We start from the raw sequence: 20428 nt of genomic DNA, 5'->3' as shown, positions 1-20428 counted from the left end.
TAGCCAGGATGGTCTCGATCTCCTGACCTCGTGATCTGCCCGTCTCGGCCTCCCAAAGTGCTGGGATTACAGGCTTGAGCCACCGCGCCCGGCCGATAAGTTCTAATAAAGTGTCATTCATATGTGTTGTTCTCATAATATCACATCCATTGCTTGCCTTTTCCTTTTCCTCCTTCACTACAAATATCACCACCACTAGATCTGTGTGTGTGTGTGTGTGTGTGTGTGTGTGTGTATGGAATGCGCAGTGTTAGTCACTTTATGTGTATAACAAGAGAATTTACTGAAAAGGCTAACTCATCTCTTTTTTTTTTCCTGCTATATACTCACTAGGGAAAAAAATCCCTTTTTTTCTCTTCTGGTCTCCTCTCCAGGTCAGGGAATCTAAGTCTTTGCATAAATTCTGGGTCCTCCCTTGATAATTCTCTAAGCAGGATGGCTCTGTCTGAGAGGGGAAGGTATTAGAAGCTGGTGCTTTCAGTGGAATGGGAGGGATGAACAGCTGGAATCCTGGAGGAGAACTGATTTCTTTTACTCTGTAAGCCTGGAGGAGAGGGGTTAAGGAGGGGAGGAAGGGGGATATTAGAGACTTGTGTTTAGCTAGCATGAAACTCTCTATAGTGGCAGCAAGATTTTGGAAGGAGAAAGGCTGCCTGTATGAGTGGACATTAGAGAATGAATGCCACAACCTTGGAAGGGTTGGTGTGAATCAACTGTGTTTGAGTGGCGATCACTTGGGGGAACCTCTGTTGCAGAGTCTGATAAAGGCTTAGTGCCAGGGAAGGGCAGTGAGACACCTGAAATAAAACTGCTTTGCAGAAAGAGCATGTCTAAGCCTAGGACAAGGATCAAAGTGTTTGTAGGAGAGTATTTGTTGTGACAACATATACCTGGTTTTAGAAGCTCCTCAGGACTGAGCCATCCTGGCTTGTTTTGAGTTTTGGGGAAGACTGACTTTGTGACTATAAACCAAGAGAGATGTAATCCTGGAACTAAATCATGGGTCATCCACTAGGGTGCAGGCAGGATTGGAACCAGCCAGAGAATCGCCTCAGTCTGCTGGACTATGCTACAACATTATGGTAGAAGGCAACAGCATTAACTAAATGGTAAGACTCCACTTTCTACCCTTTGTATTGGGAAGAGAACTGCACCCTTTGGTCTAAGACATGAACTCTCAGTTTCTTCGACAAGCAAGGGTGGAGAGGCCTCAAAAGGAGAGACTGAACTTTCTAAAAATAAGGCGCTGGGGATTTGAATGGTTCATTGAAAACATAAAAGAGATAAAGCCTCTGAGTTTGTGAAACAGGCATTACCATTTGTATACTTAAAAACTTGGGAAGTTTTAACTGAAGAAGGCAGCATGATATGATAGCTTTTGCTTTTTCCAATATGATGTTATTAGTCTTGTTCTGTGTGGTTCTGGAGAGCAAAACAATAAAGAATTGTAAATTGCATGAGTGTAAGAACAAATATTCACTATTAATTCCCAGCACATGAATAGTGCTCAATACATTTTCAATAAATGATTGAATACATGTATGAAAAATGAAAGCCAGTGGGTTAAACTTACAAGGAGGCAGGGTTTTTTTTTTTTTTTTTTTTTTTTTTTTGAGATGGAGTCTTGCTCTGGCGCCCAGGCTGGAGTGCAGTGGCGCAATCTCGGTTCACTGCAACCTCCACTTCCCAGGTTCAAGCAATTCTCCTGCCTCAGCCTCCCAAGTAGCTGGGATTGCAGGTGTGCGCCGCCATGCCTGGCCAATTTTTGTATTTTTAGTAGACATGGGGTTTCACCATGTGGGCCAGGCTGAAGGAGGCAGATTTTTGTCCCAGCTTATCTTTCTAAAATTCCAAAATTAAATAGACTATCCTTAAAAAGCAGTGAAATTCTTTATCACTAGGAGTGAAACAGGAGCTAAAGAACATTTTTGGGGCATGTGATAGAGAGGATTTATTCATTTGATAATGGTTAAAACACAACCTCTGAGATCTCTGTAATCTCAGATGCTTTTGTTCTGTAATTCTAAATCCAAGGGTCTCTATAGATAGGCTTGAGACAAGTGTAAACAAACTCATGATCTCAGAGGAGTCTTCTAGTGGCATGTTTCAATGGTATGCTTATTAAACAAATGCTCATGACAGATTTTCACAACAGCAACGAATGTTATTTCACAACATCAAATCTTCCTTCCGCAGGAAAAAATGACATTAACAAGAAGGTTGATGGATTTGGATTATTTTTCATGTGTCCTGGAGGTAAAACCAGTGTCCTCACTTGTTTTCCTCTTTTTCCTCATTTTGAAGACTATCTGTTTTCATTTTCTTTACCTCCTCTCTGGCTACGTGTCCCCGGAAGGCAGCTTGGATTTTGACAGCAGCAACCTCTTCTTTTTCCTTATCTTCCTCAGAAGAGTCCTTCATCGAAAGGAGAAAAAGTAAGAGACTCTTTAAACATGCCGTATTTTGATGTCATAAAAATAATGCAATAAATTTAATCAATTTAGGGATGCAACTATCTGAGAGTTGTTGCTTCCTGAGGGAATTTCATATATTGTCACATTGTATATGTACCAAATGGCAAATGCCAAAATAGCAGCATTTTGTTCGCCTGAGACATAAAAAGGAACTCAGAAGTTTGAACTTCGACATTGTAGAGAGTGAGTTCTTCTTTCTTATGAGGACTAGTCCACAAGAGTCTGGAGTATGAAGAATACAGATATATATTAAAAGACATATCTTTTAATATGTCTGTGCAACAAAAGATCATTGCCAACTTTCTTTCCCCCAAAATAGTGTCTATTTAAGTTTCCTGAGCAATAACATTTTTTGGGGGGTTTGGGGGGACAAGAAAGAATCTTTGAGGCATGGTAAAAATGTTAAGGAGAAAGAATAGTAAATGTTATGTTTCAAAATAATCACAATTATATATAATGAATTAGAGTAACTTCTCAATTTCTCAATGATTAGCTAATCATAGTCATACATTTAAAGTGAGGTGCCGAAGAGAAATCTATTTAGTCCAATAATGTCAGTTTTAACACGGTTGGTTGAACTTTGGCACATACCCTCTTTTAAAAAAAATTGGGTATAAATTTTAGCTCTAAATTTACAGACAGTAAAATGCATGAATCTTCAGTGTACAATTGAGTATATAGCTTTTAATATATCTTTTAAAATTACAGAAATGACATATATACACTTTAAAAACTCAAATGTCACTGGCAGTGATAATTTTCTCCCTCTATCCAAATCCTGCTCCTGGGAGATACCCATTATTATGAGTTGAGTATCTACATCCTTCCAAAATTTCTCTATATGCAAATATATTCATATGGGTATATATATATATATATATATATGCCTTTTTATTTTAAAAATGAGATCATGCTAATCACAGAGTTCTGCAGCTACTTTTTCCATGTAATGATATATCTTGGTTCTCTTTTTCTTTGTTATTAGTCAGTGTATAACTCTGCTCATTCTTTTTTTATGACATCATTATATTATACTGATGTACCTTTATTTAATATTTACTCAATCTCATATTAACGGACCTTTGGGTTGCTCAAGCCTCCTATCCCCCCATTATAAACAATGAGACAAATCTAGCTCTTAAACTTTTAAATGCAAACAGAATGGTACAAAATTCTTCAAGACAACATCCTAATATAGGCAAACAAATATACACTCAAGTTTGAAATCAGTGAGATCCCTGCTCAAACTCAAACTCACGAAAACCTGTGTAAGAGCACCTATGAAAGATGTAAGGAAATAAAACTCCCTTCTTGCTTGACTTCCTGTTACATCTTAAGGTTAATCTTCCTGTTATATCTTAATGTAATGTTATTTCAGTACAACCTAATAGTAAATGGATAAAATCCATTTAGTTCAATAATGTCAGTTTTAACATGGTTGGTTGAACTTTGGCACATACCCTCTTTTAAAAAAAATTGGGTATAAATTTTTAGCTCTAAATTTACAGACAGTAAAATGCATGAATCTTCAGTGTACAATTGAGTATATAGCTTTTAATATATCTTTTAAAATTACAGAAATGACATATATACACTTTAAAAACTCAAATGTCACTGGCAGTGATAATTTTCTCCCTCTATCCAAATCCTGCTCCTGGGAGATACCCATTATTATGAGTTGAGTATCTACATCCTTCCAAAATTTCTCTATATGCAAATATATTCATATGGGTATATATATATATATATATATATGCCTTTTTATTTTAAAAATGAGATCATGCTAATCACAGAGTTCTGCAGCTACTTTTTCCATGTAATGATATATCTTGGTTCTCTTTTTCTTTGTTATTAGTCAGTGTATAACTCTGCTCATTCTTTTTTTATGACATCATTATATTATACTGATGTACCTTTATTTAATATTTACTCAATCTCATATTAACGGACCTTTGGGTTGCTCAAGCCTCCTATCCCCCCATTATAAACAATGAGACAAATCTAGCTCTTAAACTTTTAAATGCAAACAGAATGGTACAAAATTCTTCAAGACAACATCCTAATATAGGCAAACAAATATACACTCAAGTTTGAAATCAGTGAGATCCCTGCTCAAACTCAAACTCACGAAAACCTGTGTAAGAGCACCTATGAAAGATGTAAGGAAATAAAACTCCCTTCTTGCTTGACTTCCTGTTACATCTTAAGGTTAATCTTCCTGTTATATCTTAATGTAATGTTATTTCAGTACAACCTAATAGTAAATGGATAAAATCCATTTAGTTCAATAATGTCAGTTTTAACATGGTTGGTTGAACTTTGGCACATACCCTCTTTTAAAAAAAATTGGGTATAAATTTTTAGCTCTAAATTTACAGACAGTAAAATGCATGAATCTTCAGTGTACAATTGAGTATATAGCTTTTAATATATCTTTTAAAATTACAGAAATGACATATATACACTTTAAAAACTCAAATGTCACTGGCAGTGATAATTTTCTCCCTCTATCCAAATCCTGCTCCTGGGAGATACCCATTATTATGAGTTGAGTATCTACATCCTTCCAAAATTTCTCTATATGCAAATATATTCATATGGGTATATATATATATATATATATATGCCTTTTATTTTAAAATGAGATCATGCTAATCACAGAGTTCTGCAGCTACTTTTCCATGTAATGATATATCTTGGTTCTCTTTTCTTTGTTATTAGTCAGTGTATAACTCTGCTCATTCTTTTTTTATGACATCATTATATTATACTGATGTACCTTTATTTAATATTTACTCAATCTCATATTAACGGACCTTTGGGTTGCTCAAGCCTCCTATCCCCCCATTATAAACAATGAGACAAATCTAGCTCTTAAACTTTTAAATGCAAACAGAATGGTACAAAATTCTTCAAGACAACATCCTAATATAGGCAAACAAATATACACTCAAGTTTGAAATCAGTGAGATCCCTGCTCAAACTCAAACTCACGAAAACCTGTGTAAGAGCACCTATGAAAGATGTAAGGAAATAAAACTCCCTTCTTGCTTGACTTCCTGTTACATCTTAAGGTTAATCTTCCTGTTATATCTTAATGTAATGTTATTTCAGTACAACCTAATAGTAAATGGATAAAATCCATTTAGTTCAATAATGTCAGTTTTAACATGGTTGGTTGAACTTTGGCACATACCCTCTTTTAAAAAAAATTGGTTATAAATTTTAGCTCTAAATTTACAGACAGTAAAATGCATGAATCTTCAGAGTACAATTGAATATAATTGAATACAATGGAAATTGAATATAATTGAATATAACAGAAAACAATACAATTGAATAACCTGTACATCTTTTTTTTTTTTTGAGACTGAGTTTCTCTCTGTCGCCCAGGCTGGAGCGCAGTGGCCGGATCTCAGCTCACTGCAAGCTCTGCCTCCCGGGTTTACGCCATTCTCCTGCCTCAGCCTCCCCAGTAGCTGGGACTACAGGCGCCCGCCACCTCGCCCGGCTAGTTTTTTGTATTTTTTAGTAGAGACAGGGTTTCACCGGGTTAGCTAGGATGGTCTCGATCTCTTGACCTCGTGATCTGCCCGTCTCGGCCTCCCAAAGTGCTGGGATTACAGGCTTGAGCCACCGCGCCCAGCCACCTGTAAATCTTATAGGGAAAAGCAATGCATCACTGGGTAGGAAGTAGGGTATTCCTTGAGGGGATATCCATTCTGGCTGCCAGTTCTCGGGCAACTACCTGGGACCTGAGACATAAAAAGGAACTCAGAAGTTTGAACTTCGACATTGTAGAGAGTGAGTTCTTCTTATGAGGCCTAGTCCACAAGAGTCTGAAGAATATAGACAATGGTGTACTGGTAAGTGTTTTAACAACTGGCTCTCCAGAAGAAACAAAACCCTGATTTGCAGTGCTTGCCATGGTCTTAATATTCTCACTGTTGCTGACTTCAAGTTATTAAAGTGACATTACTGAACATAGGCCTTTGAGGGTGGACTTTGGTATGTTCTTTTTTTTTTTTTTTTTTCTTTTTTTGAGAAGGAGTCTTGCACTGTTGCCCAGGCTGGAGTGCAGTGGTGCGACCTGGGCTCACTACAACCTCTGCCTCCTGGGTTCACGCCATCTCCTGCCTCAGCCTCCCAAGTAGCTGGAACTACAGGTGCCCGCCTCCACAGTCGGCTAATTTTTTATATTTTTAGTAGAGATGGGGTTTCACCGTGATCCGCCTGCCTTGGCCTCCCAAAGTGCTGGGATTACAGGCATGAGCCACCGCACCTGGCCTCTGCTATGTCTTGACTGCTTTGATGTAGTACATCAGGCACAAAGGCATTTTTGTAGAGGGTTATGCATGGAAGATAAATAAACCACATTGTTGTAAAGCCATTATTTTGGCTGTATGTAATTCCCTGTGATTTTTCCTTTTGTTATCTCTGAACATTTGCCATTGTGTAGTGGTGACAGCACCAATTAGTGAAAAATTCCCAAAGTGGAAGATGAATCTGAAGGATCATGACTAGGGCTGTGAGTTCTGTCTGCCCTTCCCCATAGGGAGATTTTCCCATCCATGAACAATCTTGAAAAGTAAGATTTAATTTTAAGGGAAAATGAGTTTTGATCATAAAAGACATGGCTAAAATGATCTACCAGTTAGTTTATCACTGATGTTAATTATCTGGAAAAGTAAAATCATAATTTTGACAATAAAGATAACAGACATTCATATTTAGAGTTCAATTTTAAATTGGGCAATATCATTCTTTGTGGGAATCCAATAGTACATGAAAAATATTACATACTAAGATGGTGACTGATGTCTCTTCCTCCTTCCCAGATATCTGAGACTTTTCTTGTTTAGGATCACTTTTCTCAGGTGGTTCTTGCTCCTGGACAGATAGAAGAGAGCCAAATCAGCAATGTTTCCAAAATAGCAAAATCTTGTATCAAACTGCTTAGAAGTAACGAAATATTACTTTAAATTACTGAGAAATAGGAGGAATTAAATACTACATATTTATCTTTTAATAAGGAAAATACATTGAAACAAGAAGAAATAATAAAAGCTCTTAAGGGAATATGTGTAAACAAATATTAAAGACCAAATAATTGGCAAAAATGTTTGATCTGTTGCTTTTGGAATGTGTGTACCACTGTTTTATGTTAAAAATAAACCACTGTCCTATACTAAAAGTTGGTAAGATGATGTAATGAATCCTGAACAAAGTATAAAAAAGAGGTTCCAATAGTTTCTAAAATAGGAATAAAATAAATGACATTGTCTTCCAGAATGTGACATCAAATTGACTTTTTAGTGACATTTATGGATTAAAACTAGTCAAAGAAGTAACTTTTGCTGTAGAGTTTTGCTTTATGATTTAAATATAAAAGGAGAAACCACCTCTGCCTATTTTGACGTGGCTATTTAAGTCTTCCTCCATTGCTAATTCACACCTATGGAGAGAGCTTCTTCAACCCATAAAACCAAAATGTAAGAATATATAAGTTAATCAAATAAAGCCTTTAAAATCAAAAAAAGAAACACCCCAAAATTGCTATGTGACGCAAAGATTTTAACATTTTTCAACATTATTCCTTTGATATCGATAGAACATGAATACAAATAAAACACGAGCCCAGAGAATCTAGTAAAATGGAAATACACAGAACACACCCATGTCTGCAGGCACAAATGGATGGAACTTCACTTTCAAACTCGTGTAATAAGTGACAGCTCCTTCTTCAGGAAATTCCCCAAATCTGCTGGAGATCACCACCAAAACTTGAACTTTGGTAATTCTTTTCAATTCTAATATCTGCTGTGCTTTGTGGCCAATAGCACTACCTCACTTGTCTAGAGCAGTGTTCTCAAATTTTAATGTGCCTATGAATTATTCTGGTCATCTCTTAAAAATGTAACTTCTGATTTGTAGACCTGGAGTGGGGCCCAATACTTTGAATTTCTTCTTTTTCTTTTATATTTGTACAAATTTATGGAGTATATGTACAATTTTGTTACATGTGTTGATTGGTGATCAAGTCAGGGCTTTTAGGGTGTCAGTCACCCAAATAATGTACATTTTAGCCTTTAACCAATTTCTCATTATTGTCCCTTCTCCCACCGCTCCTCACTCTTCTGAGTCTCCATTATCGATCATTCCACTGTCTATGCCCATTTAAACACATTTTTTCAGCACCCACTTATGAACGAAAATAAGCCCTACACGTCTTTCTGTGCCTGGCTTAAGATAATGGCCTCCTGTTTCATCCACGTTGCTGGAAAAGACATGACTTCATTCTTTATTATGGCTGAATTGTATTCCATTGTGTATATATCCCATATTTTCCTTATTCATTCATCCATTGGACAGACACTTAGGTTGATTCCATATCTTTGCTGTTGTGAATGGTGTTGCAAACAACATAAAAATGAAGGCATCTTTTGATGTATTGATTTATTTTCCTTTGGGTAGATACTAGCACAGAGATTGCTGGACCGAATGTTTGTTCTATTTTTAGTTTTTTGTGAAATCTCCATACTGCTTTCGTTAGAGGCTGTACTAATTTACATTCCTGACAACAGTGTATAAGAGTTCTCCTTTCTCTGCATCCTTGCCAGTATCTGTTATTGTCTTTTTCAAAATAGTCATTCTGAGTGGGGTAAGATAATATCTTATTGTAGTTTTGATTTGTACTTATCTGATGATTAGTGATTTTGAGCATTTTTAAATATACCTGTTGGACATCTGTATGTCTTCTTCTAAAAAAACTCTATTCATATCCTTTTCCAAGTACTTTTTCCTCCCTCCCTCTCTCCTTCCCTCCTTTCTTTCTCTCTTTCTCTCTTTCTTTCTTTCTTTCTTTTTGAGACAGGGCCTCACTCTGTTGCCCAGGCTGGAATGCACTACAGCCTTGGCCTGTGGGCTCAAGTGGTCCTCTCACCTTAGCCTCCTGAGTAGCTGGGGCCTACAGGTGCACACCACCACATCTGGCTAATTTTTTGAAGAGATGGGTTTTGACATGTTGCGCATGCTAATGTCAAGCTCCCAGGCTCAAGCAATCTTCCTGCCTTGCCTCCCAAAGTGCTGGGATTACAGGCATGAACCACCACGCCCAGCCCTTTGCCCACTTTTTAATGGGATTACTTATTTTTTGTTGTTGTTGAATTGTTGGACTCCCTTGTGTATTTTGGATATTAGTCCCTTGTTGGATGAATAGTTTGCAAATATTTTCTCCCATTCAACAGCTTGTCTTCACTCTGTTGATTATTTCTTTTACTGTGCAGAAGCTTCTTAGTTTAATTAAGTCCCATTTGTCTATTTTTGTTTTTGTTGCCTGTGCTTTGGTGGTCTTAGTCATACATTCTTTGCCTAGACCAATATCCAGAAAAGTTTCCCCTAGGTTTTCCTCTAGTATTTTTATAGTTTTAGGTCTTATGTTTAAGTCTTTAATCCATGATGAGTTGATTTTTGTGTACAATAGGAGATAGGGGTCCAGTTTCATTTTTCTACATATGGCTCTCCAATTTTGCCAGCACTATTTATTGAAGAGGATGATATCCTTTCCATAATATATGTTCTTATCAGCTTTGCTAAAGATCAGTTGGCTATATGTACATGGCTTTATTTCTGGCTCCTCTCCTCTATTCCGTTGATCTATGTATCTGTTTTTATACCAGTTCTACGCTGTTTTGGTTACTATAGCCTGGTATTAGGTTGGTGCAAAAGTAATTGCAGTCTTTTCCACTGAAAGTAATAGCAAAAATGGCATTTACTTTTGCACCAACCTATAATATCATTTGAAGTCAGGTAATGTGATGTTTCCAGTTTTGTTCTTCCTGTTCAGGATTGCTTTGGCTATTTGGACTCTTTTTTGGTTCCATATGAATTTTAGGATTGTTTTTCCCAATTCTGTGAAAAGTGAGTTGGTACTTTGATAGGGATAGCAATGAATCTGTAGATTTTTTAGAGAAGTATGGTCATTTTAAAGATATTAATTCTTCTGATCCATGAGCCTATGATGTTTTTCCATTTGTTTGTGTCATCTTCAATTGGTTTCATCAGTGTTCTGTAGTTTTTCTTGTACAGCTTTTCACCTCCTTGGTTACATTTACTCCTATGTGTTTTTAAAGGTATTATAAATGGAATTGCCTTCTTGATTCCTTTCTCAGTTAGACTGTTATTAGTGTAGAGAAATGCTACTGATTTTTGTGCATTGATTTTGTATCCTGCAACTTTACTGAATTCATTTAACAAATCTAAGAGTTTTCTTGTGGAGTCTTTGGATTTTTCTAGATATAAGATTATATTGGGAGTCAGGCATGGTGGCTCATGTCTGTAATCCCGGCACTTTGGGAGGCCAAGGCAGGATGATCGCTTGAGGCCAGGAGTTTGAGACCTGCCTGAACATAGCAAAAGCCCGTTTTTACAAAAGACAAAAACATTATTCAGTGTGGTGGCACATGTTTGTAGTCCTAGCAACTTGGGAGGCTAAGATGGGAGGATCCCTTGAGCCCAGGAGGCCAAGGCTACAGTGAGCTATAATTACACCATGGCACTCCAGCCTGGATGACAGAGTGAGACCCCATCTCCAAATATATATACATATATATATCAGCAAACAGAGATACGTGACTTCCTCTTTTCCAGTATGGATGCTTTTTATTTCTTTCCCTTACCTCATTGCTCTGGCTAGGACTTCCAGTACTATGGTGAATAGGAGTGGTGAAAATGGGCATCCTTGTCTTGTTCCTGTTCTTTGGGGGATTGCTTTCAACTTTTTCCCATTTGGTATAATATTAGCTGTGGGATTTTTGTATATGGCATTTATTGTTTTGAAGTATGTTCCTTCTCTGCCTAGTTTGTTGAGGCTTTTTATCATGAAGGGATGTCGGATTTCATCAAATGCTTTTTCTGCATATGGTTTTTGTCTTTCATTTTGTTGATGTGATGTATCACATTTATTGATTTGCATATGTTGAACCATCCTTGCATCCCTGGTTTAAAACTGATTTTATCATGGTGTATTATCTTTTTGATGTGCTGTTGGATTCTGTTTGCTAGTATTCTGTTGAAGATTTTTAAAGCTATGTTCACCAGGAGTATTTGTCTGTAGTTTTCTGTTTTTGTTGGGTCCTTGTCTCATGTTGGTATTAGGGTGATACTGGCTTCATAGAATGAGTTAGGAAGAATCCGTTCTTCTCAATTTTTTGGAATAGTTTCAGGAAGCTTGGTATTAGTTCTCCTTTGTATGTACAACCAGGTAGAATTTGGCTGTGAATCCATCCAGTCCTAGGCTTTTTTTTTTGGTGGTGTTGGGGTGGGGGAGATTTTTATTACTGAATCAATCTTGCTACTTGTTATTAGTCTGTTCGGGTTTTCTATTTCTTCCTGGTTCAATCTTGGTAGGTTGTATGTTTCCAGGAAATTATCTATTTCCTCTAAGTTTTCTAGTTTGTGAGTGTGTAATTGTTCATAATGGTCTCTGATGACCATTTGTATTTCTGTGCTATCAGTTGTAATATCTTCTTTTTCATTTCTGATTTTGTTTATTTGGGTCTTCTCTCTTCTTGGTTAGTCTAGCTAGCCATTTATCAATTTTATTTATCTTTTCAATGAACCAAGTTTTTGTTTTGTTAATCCTTTGTATTGTTATTTTAGTCTCTATTTAATTTAGTTTTGCTCTGATCTTTGTTCTCTCTTCTGCTACTGTTTGGTTTGTTCTTGCTTTTCAAGTTGCTTGAGGTTCATCCTTTGATTATTAATTTCTAATCTTTCTGCATTTTTGATGTAGGCATTTATTGCTATCAACTTCTCTCTTAGCACTACGTTTTCTGTACACCATAGGTTTGGATATGTTGTGTTTCCAGTTTTCATTTGTTTCAAACAGTTTTTAAAAATTTCTGTCTTAAGTTCTTTTTTAATCCAATAGACATTCAGAGACATGTTGTTTGATTTCCATGTATTTGTATCATTTCCAAAGTTCTTTCTTGGTATTGATTTTTAGTTTAATTCCACTGTGGTCTGACAAGATACTTGATATTATTTTGACTTTTTAAAATTTGTTGAGACTTGTTTTGTGCCCTAACATAATATGGTCTATCTTTGAGAATGTTCCATGTGCTGATGAAAAGAATACATATTCTGCAGTTGTTGGGTAGAATGTTCTGTAAATGTCTGTTAGGTCCATTTGCTTAAAGTCAGGTTTCAGTCCAGTGCTATTGTATCAATCCATTCTCACAGTGCTATGAAGAAATACCTGAGACTGGGTAATTTATAAAGAAAAGAGGTTTAATTGACTCACAGTTCTGCATGGCTGGGGAGACCTCAGGAAACTTATTATCAAGGCAGAAGGCACCTCTTCAAAGGGTGGCAAGAGAGAGAATGAGAGCAGGGCAAAGAGAGAAAAGCCCCTTATTAAACCACCCCCCAACCCATGATTCCATTACCTCCACAAGATCCCTCCCATGGTATGTGGGAATTATGAGAACTACAATTCAAGATGAGATTTGGGTTAGGACACAGTCAAAGCATATCATTTGACCCCTGGCCCCTCCCAGATCTCATGCTCTCACATTTCAAAACAGAATCATGCCTTTCCAAAGTCTTAACTCATTCCAGCATTAACCCAAAAGTCCAAGTTCAAAGTCTTATTTGAGACAAGGCAAGTTCCTTATGCCTATGAGCTTGTAAAATCAAAAGCAAGTTAGTTACTTCCAAGATACAATGGGGGTACAGGCATTGGGTAAATACACCTGCTCCAAAGGGGAGAAATTGGCCAAAACAAAGGTGCTACAGGTCCCATGTAAGTCTGAAATCCAACAGAGCAGTCATTAAACCTTAAAGTTCCAAGATGATCTTCTTTGAGTCCATGTCTCATATCCATGGTGCGCTGATGCAAGAGGTAGGCTCCCATGGCCTTGGGAAGCTCCACTCCTGTGGCTTTGCAGGGTAAAGCTCCCTTCCTGGATGCTTTCACGGGCTGGCATTGAGTGTATGCAGTTTTTCCATGCACACAGTGCAAGCTGTTGGTGGATCTACCATTCTAGGGCCTGGAGGACGGCGGCCCTCTTCTCACAGCTCCACCAGGCAGTGCCCCAATGGGGACTCTATGTGGGCTCTGACCTCACATTTCCCTTCTGCACTACTCTAGTAGAGGTTCTCCATGGGGGCTCTGAACCTGCTGCAAACTTCTGCCTGGACATCCAGGTGTTTCCATACATCCTCTGCAATCTAGGTGGAGTTTCCCAAACTTCAATTCTTGACTTCTGTGGACCCACAGGCTCAACACCACATGTAAGCCACCAAGGCTTGGAGTTTGCACCCTATGAAGCAATGGCCTGAACTGTACATTGGCCCCTTTGAACCAGGGCTGGAGTTGAAGCAGCTGGGGACACAGGGCACCATGTCCCAAGGCTACATAGAGCAGGGGAGCCCTGGGTCTGGCCCAGGAAACCATTTTTCCCTCCTACACCTCCAGGATTGTGATGGGAAGTTGCTGTGAAGGTCTCTGACATACCCTGGAGACATTTTCCCCATTGTCTTGGTGATTAACATTTAGCTTCTCATTATTTATGCAAATTTCTGCAGCCAGCTTGAATTTCTCCCCAGAAAATGGGGTTTGCTTTCTATTGTGTCATGAGGCTGCAAATTTTCCAAACTTTTATGATCTGTTTCCTCTTGAGTGCTTTGCTGCTTAGAAATTTCTTCCACCAGATGCCGTAAATTATCTCTCTCAAGTTCAAAGTTCCACAGATCTTTAGGGAAGAGGCAAAATGCTGCCAGTCTCTTTGTATAGTAAGAGTGACCTTTACTCCAGTTTTCAACAAGTTCCTCATCTCCATCTTAGACCACCTTAGCCTAGACTTCGTTGTCCATATCACTATCAGCATTTTGGTCAAAGCCATTCAACAAGTCTCTAGGAATTTCCAAACTTTCCAACATTTTCCTGTCTTCTGAGCCCTCCAAATAGTTCCAACCTCTGCCTGTTACCCAGTTCCAAAGTTACTTCCACATTTTTGGGTATCTTTATAGCAGTGCCTTACTCTCTGCAGTACCAATTTACTGTATTAGGCTGGGAGCAGTGGCTCATGACGGTAATCCCAGTAATTTGGGAAGCAGAGGTGGATGGATCACTTGAGGCCAGGAGTTTGAGACTAGCCTGGCCAACATGGTGAAAATACAAAATACAAAAATTAGCTGGGCGTGGTGGCATGCACCTGTAATTCCAGGTACTCAGGAGGCTGAGGCAGGACAATCACTTGAACCCAGGATGCGGGGGTTGCAGTAAGCTGAGATTGTGCCACTGCACTCCAGCCTGGGTGACAGAATGAGACTTTGCCTCAAAAAAAAAAAAAAAAAAAAATCACTGTATTAGACTGTTCTTATGCTGCTACGAAGAAATACTTGAGACTGGGTAATTTATTAAAAAAAGAAGTTTAATTGATTCACAGTTCTGCATGGCTGAGGAGGCCTCAGAAAACTTACAATCATGGTGGAAGGCATCTCTTCATAGAGTGGCAGGAGAGAGAATGAGAGCTGAGCAAAGGAGGGAAAAGCCCCTTATTAAACCATCACCCTCCATGATTCAATTACCTCCCACTGCATCCCTCCCACAACATGTGGGGATTATGGGAACTACAATTCAAGATGAGATTTGGGTGGGGACACAGTCAAATGATATCAGTTACTTTGTTTATTTTCTGTCTAGATAATTTACCTAATGCTTTCAGTGGGGTGTTGAAGCCCCTCACTATTATTGTATTGTAGTCTACCTCTGTCTTTAGACATAGTAATTTTGTTTTTAATGAATCTGGTTGCTCCAGTGCTGGGTGTGTATATATTTACAATTGTTATATCCTCTTACTGAATTGATCCCTTTATCATTATAAAATAAACTTGTTTGTTGTTGTTTTTTACTGTTTTTGACTTAAAGTCTGTTTTACCTAATATAGTTATAGCTATTTCTGCTTGCTTTTGGTTTCTGTTGGCATGGAATATCTTTTTCCACCTCTTTACTTTCAGTCTATATGTTTTTACAGGTAAGGTGAGTTTCTTATTAGCAGCATTTAGTTGAATCATTTTTTTTTTTTTTTAGGAAATCCATTCAGCCAGTCTATAGCTTTTATGTTGAGCATTTAATCCATATATGTTTAAAGTTATTATTGATATGTAGAGTTTTGTTTCTTTTGTCATATTGTTAATTCCTTTCTGGCTTATACATTATTTGTTTCTTTTTCTCTTACTGTTTGTCACTGTGTATTGGTGGAATTCCGTAGTGGTGCCATTTGATTCATTTCTGTTCCTCCTTTGTGTGATTGCTTTAACAGTGAGTTTCATACTTTCATGTGTTTTCATGATGCTAAATGCCATCTTTTTGCTTCCAAGTTTAGGATTTCCTTGAAGACTTCTTGCAGGGTCAGCCTAGTACAGACAAATGCCCTCAGCATTTGCTTGTTTGGGAAATACTTTATTTCTCCTTCATTTATGAAGGCTAATTTTGCTGGATATAGAATTCTCGGCTGATAGTTGTTTTCTTCCAGCTCTTTGAATTTTCATCCCATTCTCTCCTGGCCTGTCAGGTTTCTGCTGAGAAGTATGGTTATTAGTCTGATTGGGTTTCCCTCACAGTTGATGAGATGTTTTTCTCTTGCTGTTTTTAGAATTCACTCTTTGACTTTAGATAGTTTGATTCTAATGTGCTGTGGTGAAAACCTTTTTTTTTTTGCATTGTATTTGTTTGGGGAATCACTGCACCTCCTATATCTGGATGTTTAAATCTCTTGCTAAACTTCCGATGCCTTCATCTATTATTGCATTAAATAGGTTTTCTAAGCCTTCTGATCTTTTTGTCCTTGGGGATACCAATAATTCAAATATTCAGCTGATTTATGTTGTCCCAAATGTCTTAAAGGATTTGTTTATTCTTTTTTATTTTTGTCTTACTGGATTGTTTCAGATATGTAATCAAGTTCTAAAAATTTTTTGTTCTACTTAGTCTAGTCTATTGCTAAAGCTTTTGAATGTATTTTATATTTCCTTCAATGAATTCTTCAATTCCAGAACTTATGTTAGGGTTTTTTTAAAATAAAAATCTATCCCCTTGTAAAATTTTTCATTCATATCCTGAATTGTTTCACTGAGTTCTTTGTATTGGTTTTCAGATTTATCTTGCACCTCACTGACCATATTTAAAAATCAGTATTTTGACTTCCTTATCTGAGACTTTAAGAATTTCATTCCAGTTACGATCTATTGCTGGAGAATTGTTGTGTTCATTCTAGGGTGTCATATTTCCTTGTTTTTCATGTTTCCTGTGAGACTCTGAATTTCTATCAAGTTTCCAGTTGATGCCAATAATGCTGATAGCACACAGCCTTTCTCAACCAGCATTCATTATCTGAACCATGGAACACAGAGAATGTTTTAAGTGGCTCTTTTCTCAATTCTCCCGAGGATGGTACCTAACCAGAACCACTCTAGATACAAAGCAGGACACTGATTCCTTACATGCAATTAGTGCCTTTGGTTTAGGCCTTAATTTTTTTGAGGAAACTTGGTTGAGAAAGCTGTCTTTGTAAAGCTGCTGAAGAGAAAGATAGGCTCAGACTCTGAAAAAACTATACCATTACCATCTTTAATTCTAACCAGTCTATTGTACAAATGATATAATATCAATGATAATGAAATAATTGGACTAATAGTGTTTTGGTCTATGAAATATCATCTATTAATTCAGTAATTATTTGTGGAGTACCTGCTATTGCTTAGCACTGTGATGCTGAAAACATTTGAAGAATAAATGATGAAATAATTATTCATAACTTTTAAGCACCTTCTTCCTGGTGTTCATTGTTAAACTTAAGTGAAATATCTGTACATGACTCAGATACTTTAGAAAAATACTCTCATCAAAAAATCCCAGCACAATTAAAAAGATTTAATAAGCTATTTGTGATGCCTCCTCATATAATTCTCACAATTCTGGGGATAGCCTAATAATCACTAGCTGTTGACAGAGAGAAGAAATAGCCAAATCCAATAGCTTCAAAGGACCATACCTCGAATGCATGATTGTTATAGAAGCGGTCTTCTACCTTACTCCCCCATTCTGCTGGATCAAAGTTGGTTTCTAAATAATAAAAATATAGTAACTTCAGATTTACTTGAATTCATTAAGGTAAATGTAGAATAGTAACACAAATATAAGTTTCTCGTTTCAAATTATAGGTTCTTTACTGACAGTCCAAAATCTTATTGACATTGTACATAGCCTAGCACTGCAGACATTACCCATGATTATTAAATATATAATAATCAACTGAACATTGGATGAGCCTTTGGGGATATTTAGAAAAGCACTAAAAACATAATTTCTGCCTTCATAGAATTTATAATAAAAGGGAAAAGAACAAATGCCAGTATTTAAATATAAATGTAGACACTTAGAACATGTATTAGTAAACACAGAAAAATGTATAAAACTAAATGCTAAGTTGTCAGAAAGTTTGGAAAAGTGAAGGATGGGAGAAATTTTTTTTAATGAAGTATATCATGTAGACAGTTGACATAGACAAGGAGAGGTATTTATTTTTGAACAATTTTTTCTTTAACTTTATATTATGAAAATTTCAAAGTTAAAAGTAGATAGGATAACAAACTTCCATAAGCATATTGTCTAGATTCAATGATCAACCCATGATTTATTTTATCTATAACCTTTTCTTCTAATTATTTTTCTGCACTTTCTTCTGATTATTTTTAACCCAACCCCTCCCTTGCATCCTGTTATTTTATCTACAGTTATTTATTTCAGAATGTATCTCAATATATACTCTTTAAAAATATAACCACAACACCACTATCATACTTCAAAATACTAAAAATATTAACAATTCCCTAATATCCTCAACTATTCAGTCAACTATCCAAATTTCTTCCATTGTCTGTTTATTTGTTGGTTCAAATCAGGACCCCGAAAATGGGCATGCACAGCTCTTTGTATGTCTTTTAAATTTCTTTTAAAGGAAGATCCCCCAGTCCCTATTCTTTCCTTGCAATTTATTTGTTGATGAAATTAGGTCATTTTCTCTTTGGAGTTTTTCACAGTTCAGATGTTTCTGATTATCCCCATGGTGGTTTTTAACAAGTTCTTCTGCCTTTGAATTTCCTGTAGACTGGCAGCTAGATGTATAGATTTGATCTGATTCGGGTTTGATGGTTTGATTTTTTTTCTGCAAGTATACTTGATTGGTAGTGCTGTGTAATTCTGTCATAAAATTTATAATATCTGGTTACTCTTTTTATAATTTTTATTGGCCCCCTGATGATCTTTGCTTAGATCATTTCTTTAGGGGTTGTGAAATGGTAATGCTCTAATTTGATCAATACCTTTTTATTTTCTGGAGTACTCATTAAAGAAAACTCTTCCTCATCAACTGTTGGGTTACTCTGAAGAACAGTTCTTACAGAAAAGAAAGGTTAAAGGTTTAGTTCTTTCCTTTTATTCAGAATAATCAGTTGGATTCCTAGGATCCTCTCAAGATGACCAATGAGTTTTTTTTTTTAACCATCACAAATTCATGAATGTTTAAGAAAATGGATTCATTCCAATCCAATGCACATATTATTCTTATTGATGCTCTAATTATTAAACATTTGTCCAGTGGTAGCTTATTCAGGTGCTCAAATGTTCCTGAGTCCTTTGGAAACACCTCTAGCAACCTTTGATAGCTTCCTTGTTTTCTGGTATGGCAAGATGTTCAGCCGAATCTTGTATATTTCCTGCCAAGTTCATGAAATTAGCTTGTTCTCCAAGAAGCCCTCATTCCTGGGAATGGTATTTAGAGATGACAACCTAGAAGCTGGGTGCTCACTGGTACTAGGTTGGTCATTGTTTTGAGGCCTTTAATGTACAGAGCTAGAAAATACTTCTTTCATTTTTTAAAGAGAAAACATGAGGTTACACTGATATTTTTCAACTCAAATTTAAGATTACAGGATTTTATTAACCTCTTTCATCTTCATAATTGTATGTTATTTTCCTACACCAAAATCTTATTCCTAATAACACTAGCTTAGTTCCTTACTTGCTTTGTTCTACAATACATAAATTCAATATATAATTTCAGAATAACCATACCATAATATGATTAACAATGATTACTGAAAGCAGCTTAAGGGTTTTTTTTTAAAGTTCATTTTGTTTTTAGGATATATGCACTAGGCATGTACAGTTAAATTGCTCCATTTTAATATCACTTGAAATAATTCCTTTCTGTGTGGTTATGTCACCCGATCTATACTAGTTAGGCTCATATGTTTCACTTTGCTTTTACATTTTAGAAACTGCTTTTCTTGGCCGGGTGTGGTGGCTCACGACTGTAATCCCAGCACTTTGGGAGGCCGAGGGGGGCGGATCACGAGGTCAGGAGATCCTGTCTAACATGCTGTCTAACATGCTGTCTAACATGCTGAAAACCCGTCTCTACTAAAAATACAAAAAAAAAAAAAAAAAAAAAAAAATTAACTGGGCGTGGTGACAGGCGCCTGTAGTCCCAGCTACTTGGGAGGCTGAGGCAGGAGAATGGCGTGAATCCAGGAGGTGGAACTTGCAGTGAGCCGAGATTGGGCCATTGCACTCCAGCCTGGGCAACAGAGGGAGACTCCGTCTCAAAATAAATAAAATAAAATTAAAAGAAACTGCTTTTTTTTTTTTTTTTTTGAGATGGAGTCTCGCTCTCTGTTGCCAAGCTGTAGTGCAGTGGCGCGTTCTCAGCCCACTGGAAACTCTGCCTCCCAGGTTCAAGCCATTCCCCTGCCTCAGCCTCCCGAGTAGCTTAACAATTTTAAATTTAAAATTATAACTATGTTAAACTTTTATGATTCCAAATTCAAGATATTTTCTATAATGTTCTCTCTAATCTACCCTGTTCACTTTCTCCTAAAGGTAAATG

The 20428-nt window shown here is 36.9% G+C and overlaps 1 protein-coding gene across 2 annotated transcripts in view; it reads right to left on the bottom strand.

The window, feature by feature from the left end:
* Nucleotides 1-1925: 1925 nt before the first annotated feature.
* The window catches only part of SPA17 (sperm autoantigenic protein 17), a 23875-nt gene continuing 5372 nt past the window's right edge, over nucleotides 1926-20428 (bottom strand). For both annotated transcript variants that reach the window (XM_017853855.1, XM_017853856.1), the window contains exons 3-5: nucleotides 17534-17604; nucleotides 7278-7364; nucleotides 1926-2415 (exon numbers count right to left, since the gene is read on the bottom strand). In XM_017853855.1, coding sequence (XP_017709344.1) covers nucleotides 2272-2415; nucleotides 7278-7364; nucleotides 17534-17604 — 302 coding nt within the window. In that variant the 3' untranslated portion in view covers nucleotides 1926-2271. The remainder of the gene's footprint in view (nucleotides 2416-7277; nucleotides 7365-17533; nucleotides 17605-20428) is intronic.

Source organism: Rhinopithecus bieti, unplaced genomic scaffold (genome assembly GCF_001698545.2).
Source record: "Rhinopithecus bieti isolate Rb0 unplaced genomic scaffold, ASM169854v2 scaffold_37463, whole genome shotgun sequence".
Classification (NCBI taxonomy): Eukaryota; Metazoa; Chordata; class Mammalia; order Primates; family Cercopithecidae; genus Rhinopithecus; species Rhinopithecus bieti.
The sequence above is the reverse complement of the archived record's forward strand: the minus strand, read 5'-3'. Positions and strand labels throughout refer to the sequence as shown.